At 41.1% G+C, this 6,162-nt stretch overlaps 1 protein-coding gene across 1 annotated transcript; it reads left to right on the top strand.

Moving 5' to 3' along the window:
- Positions 1–2,445: 2,445 nt before the first annotated feature.
- Positions 2,446–5,942, top strand: irx2a (iroquois homeobox 2a; the record flags this gene model as incomplete). Its single annotated transcript, XM_079240391.1, has 3 exons — positions 2,446–2,685; positions 4,032–4,437; positions 5,068–5,942. 3 exons carry the CDS (start codon positions 2,446–2,448, stop codon positions 5,940–5,942), a joined length of 1,521 nt encoding a protein of 506 aa, XP_079096517.1.
- Positions 5,943–6,162: the final 220 nt, after the last annotated feature.

Genomic DNA, 6,162 nt, shown 5'->3' with positions numbered 1-6,162 from the left:
GCAGTACTCCCACTCAGCCATATCTTGACCCAATCTATTTTGAAAAGTCATTTACTCCTCTGGGTTAGATTAGCCCGGCCTGAAACAGAGAAACTGCCTCCAGCACGTGTCTAAAGAAAAGTACAAGCTATCCTCTATAAAGTGGACAAGTTATACCAACTGAAAACAGGATGAACACTCTGCTTCTGTGAAAACATGCTTAAGTCAGTCTGTTAATAATGACAAAAAAAAGTGTTATTTAGTCATTTAGCCTGTGCAGAAATGGAGCTATTTGGTAACAACAGCTTTTTATGTGTTTATGACATCAACAAGAAAAAAAGGGTTCTTTATTCAAAAGTCAACTTTTTGAAAATTACAGGCAAATGCAGCCTTATCAAAGTCAGTGTGGATTGTAGGGTTCTTCTTTTAAATACACAGCCCTCTTTCACTTTTGCAAACAAACTTATTAACCTGGTTAGTCACCTTTTCTTTTGTCATATACTTTTACAGATTCATGTGCTTGGTTTTATATGACAATGCTATATTGGATAAAACAAAGGCAAATTAATATTTCTTTTAATGCTTTTTGTTTATTTGATTAGAGATTAAACGTCTCATGGTATCAGAACAAAATCCCCCGAGAGTTGAGTTAATTTGATCTTCAGACTTCTGTGAGTCATGGCAATTTTTTGTTGTTAATTTATGCCTTGTTACATAGTGTAACAAGGGAACTTTATGTCATGCATGACTTTGTTATATATATATATATTTGTTATATATATATATATATATATATATATATATATATATATATATATATATATATATATATATATATATATATATATATATAAAACTTGAACTTATAATGCATGTCTGTTATAAATGATTGCGTTATTCCAGTTAACATTATAGGTGCAGCATTTAAATGTTGTGGCGCTGTTTACAACACAGCCGGACCAAACAGACTGTATTAGAATAACAAGCATCTAATAGATTAATTCTTTTTTTTCTTCTTCTTTGATAAATGCTGGACATGCTTCTCCCTAATAACTAACACCCTGACCACCCAAATCTAAGTGACGGTTGGAGGTCTTCAGGCTGTGTTGTATCTCTTTTCTCCAACAGAGGTCATAATGTCTGTAATCAAAGTAATAAAGGACAATAAACGTCTTGGTTTGCATGTACAGATGTCCCAAACGCACACAATTACAACACAAACAGGTGAGTGCTTAAATTATCTGGCCATGTGTGTGCGCACACAATTTCACACTTTCACTTAATAAGTATTTGTGGTTTAACTTGGTGTCTAAGGGACAACTACCCCTCATGGAGCGATAATTACCCACCACCAGCAGCTTTGCTGGCGGTGATTAATAGAATCGTTATAATAAGGGATGATAGTTTAGACGCGCTAAGTGGTGGAACTTAAGGAGCGGAAACCGCCTCCTCCTGCAAGCCCAAGCGCGCACTGACACAGGAGCGCGCAGAATGAACTGGTCACAGAGGCCACATTCACGGATGTGTCGGTGTGAGATGGGCTGACGACCTAACCAACTGCAATTGGAGATCGGTGTCTATTTTCCTCCCTCTGTCGGGTTTTCCCTCTGTCTTGCAGTTAGTTTGAGTACATGAGGAAGTTTCGATAGAAATGGAGCGCCACAAGTTTTAACAGGACACGAAAACAACTGGAGAGAACACGCTGAAGTGTTTATATCAGCTTACTTTGTGCTATTTTTAATAAACGAGGGAGTCAAATATACAACTCCATTAGTTTGAGTTTAAATTCTAGTAAAGTCTTTGTCGCTGAAAAAAAAAAAAAAAAAAAAAAAAAATGCTGACAGCTGGTGAGTCGATTAATCTGCGTTCGCATTTGATTACATTAACCAGATAATGCCGTCGTTTGACTTCTACACGCTGCATTTTAAACACACATACACACACACAGAGAGAGAGAGAGAGAGAGAGAGAGAGAGAGAGAGAGAGAAAACAAGAGAAATAAATAAACGCGTTCTCTCCAAAAGAATGCTCTACTTCTTGCAGTGTGGAGTGTTCGTTTTGTTACAAGGATCTTTTCTATGAAGCAGAAAAGGGGCGGGGATGGGATATTCAGATGAGCCAGAGTGACAGCTCCAGTTTCCCCCAATGCTCTGTGTCTGAAACTCAACTGGCTCCTTCCCTCCGAACTCCTCACTTCATAGTGCCGCGCACTAAAAACATCGGACGCTAGGGGATCAAGACGCATGCCACATTACCTCTATGTGGGCACTTTAACAGATCTTTCGGGTTTTTTTTTTTCCCAGTAAGGGGGCTGAGGAGGGAGGCCTTTCTATTTTCACTGTTTGATGACTGTTTGCACGGCTGATTATTGAGTTGATTGTTTATTATTTCGGCCGTGGTTGTTCGCCGGCTTGTGCGCTTTTTTTCCTCCCTTTTTGGAATCGGCGAGCTGTCGTGCGCTCACCAATGTCCTATCCTCAGGGTTACCTTTACCAGCCCCCGGGCTCGCTGGCTCTTTATTCGTGTCCGGCATACGGGGCCTCGGCGCTGGCTGCTCCGCGGAATGAGGACTTGGCGAGGTCGTCCTCTGGCTCAGCCTTCAGCCCTTACCCCGGGTCGGCTGCGTTCTCCGCCTCGGCAAGTGCAGGCTTTTCCAGTCCGCTGTCATACTCCACGGATCCAACTGCGGGATTCCCATCTTACATGGTAAACTGCCTCGTGTGTGTATTTTTGTAACGCTTGAAAGCACCACCTTTACGCGTGGATGTGAGATCATGACGCCAGTGTTTTTTCCAGACAGCGGTGCATAGTTGGTTCGAAGTGTTTTTGTTATGGTTTTCTGATCAGTAGTTGAACTTTTACATTGACTACTGTCCTTTCATATCAAGTGGCCTCCCAGAAAGCTTCTTATTCCAAAGTCATCCCCTCACTCCTTCGGCTTGAGCTGCTAATAGTCATGGTTTGACACTCCCTGCTCAGCTAATTGTGCAAAACAGAATTCCCAACAATTATATTAGTACATTTAGAATGTAAGGGATGAATTCATTGCTATTGGGAAATTAAAGAAACACAAGCTGTAACTCTTTTTTTTTTTTTAATCAATTAATTTATTTTTTTTAACCGTCATTAAAATCACCAGGGGATGGATGAGGGGCAGACGTTGCTTGTAGCTCAATAAACTGAATTTTAACATGAAAAGCATGACTTGCAATGCTAATGTCACAGGGCACTTCAAGCGTTTTAGGAAAGGTGGATATCAAGTGATTTGCTAATAGGATTTGTAATGCTGCAAAACGAAGATATGTTAACACACTGGGACTGCCGTAACAAAACAAAAAGAAGCCACTAAAAAGGAATGAAGAAGCTAATAGGTGATTAGGGAAAATTAAATAGTCCCTTTCTCTTTTCCTGACTGCTATATTAACAGGAGCTCTGTTATTAATCCGATAATGATCTTAACTACCGGTTAACCATTAGATCGTGACTTTTTACGGCCTGCTTTTTACGCACTTTATCAAAAAACGATCCCTCCTTACATTCCTTCACTTGACACATTATTAGAGCGAAATAAGAAATATGGAGAACATTTTTTTTCCCACAATTTCTAATCGCTTATTTTTGTCAAAGCATTACACGTCCTTATTCACGTGCTGCATATTTAAGCCATATGTCATCTGATTTACAAAGCACCACACATCCTTTCAGTAAATTCATTCCACCTTGTTTTTTTCCCACTTTTCCCAAAACTAGTTGATGCACCGCTAGTCCTCCAGAAACAAATGGATCATTTTCATTTCTATCACAATATTATAATTAAAAAAAAATCAATGTTTACAATATAGGTATTTAGTCTATTGGTTTATTTGTGTGCTTTAAAAAAGGAAGCTGTAACTTTGTAACTTGTTTTTTAAATTTTAAGATGGTTGAGATAAAAAAGGAGACACGTTACTACAACTTTTTTTTTTTTTTTACCAGTTTTAGTTTCTTCTGTTTTCTATTCTTCCCTTTAACTTTTTTTTTTTTTTTTTTTTTTTTTTTTAACTTTTCTCCAGTCTTCGCCGTATGACGCGCACACAACAGGCATGGCCGGTGCTTTAACTTACCACCCATACGGGAGTCCAGGGTACCCCTACCAACTTAATGACCCGGCTTACCGCAAAAATGCCACTAGGGACGCCACGGCCACCTTAAAAGCCTGGCTGCAGGAGCACAGGAAGAACCCGTACCCGACGAAAGGGGAGAAAATCATGCTGGCCATTATCACCAAGATGACCCTGACGCAGGTCTCCACATGGTTCGCTAACGCCAGGAGGAGGCTCAAAAAGGAGAACAAGATGACTTGGGCTCCCAGGAATAAGAGCGAGGACGAAGACGAGGAGGACGGGGACGGGGAGAGGAAGGAGGTGGAGCGCTCCGACAAAACTCTGGATAACAGCGAGGCTTCAGCGGAGGATGAAGGTGGGGCGACCGAGCCAATGTTCACATTAACAACTCAGACTTGGATTGGGGAGGCGTGGATACTCCTCCTTAATTAGTGCAACATTTAAAAAATATTTAAGTGGGTAAAACAATGAAATTATTGAATGAATTTAAAAGTAGATAATAACTTTTGTTGTTTGATTTTCACACAGTAACGCTCCGCGTAGTGTCGGATAACAGTGATGATTAATATGAATTTTTAATGACAAAAGAGGGTTTAAGACTCAACGGAACACTAAATGACCTGTTAGGGGGAACATTTCATTTTCTTTAACATGACTAATGACAGGTCACAGGCAAAGCTTGCATAACAAGCACTCACTGTGAGTGTCTTCAATAAAATTACTCCATTAATGTCATTCCCACCATAATAATTGTGTTGATTAGGTAAAAAAAAAAAAGAAGAAAAAAAAAAGGCATGCGCTGACTAATTGTTGTGTGGAGATATTTTAAAATAATAAGCACATGTGAATATAATTATTTCGGATGTGGCTTAAAAGTTTCAAACAAAATTTATATGTATATATATATATTTTTTATACTTCTTTCTTTCTTTCAGGGTCTCTATAGACATAACCCATAAGTCCTTTTTTCTCCTCTCTGTATCAGGGATCAGCCTGCACGTGGACACTCTGACGGACCACTCGTGCTCGGCAGAGTCTGACGGGGAGAAGGTGAGCTGTGTGGGGGAGCTGAGCTCAGACCGGACCGGCGACAAATGCGACGAGGACGGAGAGGACCAGAACCGCGACCACCGAGCTCTTGCGCTTTCGCCCAAACCTGTCACGTCTTCGCCTCTAACGGGAGTAGAAGCTCCAATTCTCAGCCATCACCACCACCACCACCACCTCCATCATCTCCACCATCTCCACAGCCAACGCGAGGATTTGGCCCGGAGCCTCGTCAGTGGCAACAACATAAACACCAATAAATTGTCTTTATGCCTTGACAGCAGGCCTTCCTCTGGGGCGCCTCAAAACTCAACGGCCAAACCCAAACTGTGGTCTCTGGCGGAGATTGCTACCTCGGACCAAAAACAACATCATCATCAACATCAACTGGGACAATCTGGGCAAGCAAACTGCCCCTCCTCCAGTGGAGGACTTCTCACTCCCCCAACGCCCTCCACAACCTCCCCAGCTGCGAGCTCTCCCTCCCTTTACCCAGCCCCGTCCATCCTTGGAAGACCTATTTATTACACTTCTCCCTTTTATAGCAATTACACAAACTATGGCAACTTTAGCCCCCTGCAGGGTCAAGGGATCCTGCGGTATACTAATTCATCTGGAGTGAGTCTGGCTGCTGCTGCCGCCGTCGCTGCTGCAGCAAACGAGGGTCTCAGCTCGTCTCAACAGGCGGTGGAGACCAGCTCAAACCCCAAACACAGGCCGGACTCCCCCCTCATTAAAAATAACCCAAACCAGATTGTTGTTGAACAGCAGCATTTCAGACCCGCAAATTTAGAAGCAAAGAAAGGTACGTAGTAACTGACGCCCTACCAAAAAACTTAACTTATAAAAACTTATATTTAATCATGAGTTGAATTTTGGAATTGCGTTTTATTAAAACAGAGGAGGGACGTTGCTCCATTAAGAAAAAAAGTTCACGTTTCCAAATGTAAATCAGCTGGTTTCCTTTTTTATTTATTTATTTATTTATTTTTTTTTTTTTGGTCACTTTCATGTGTCTTTGCTGTGACAATAT

Source organism: Telmatherina bonti (assembly GCF_933228915.1).
Source record: "Telmatherina bonti genome assembly, chromosome: 5".
NCBI classification, from domain to species: Eukaryota; Metazoa; Chordata; class Actinopteri; order Atheriniformes; family Telmatherinidae; genus Telmatherina; species Telmatherina bonti.
The sequence above is the reverse complement of the archived record's forward strand: the minus strand, read 5'-3'. Positions and strand labels throughout refer to the sequence as shown.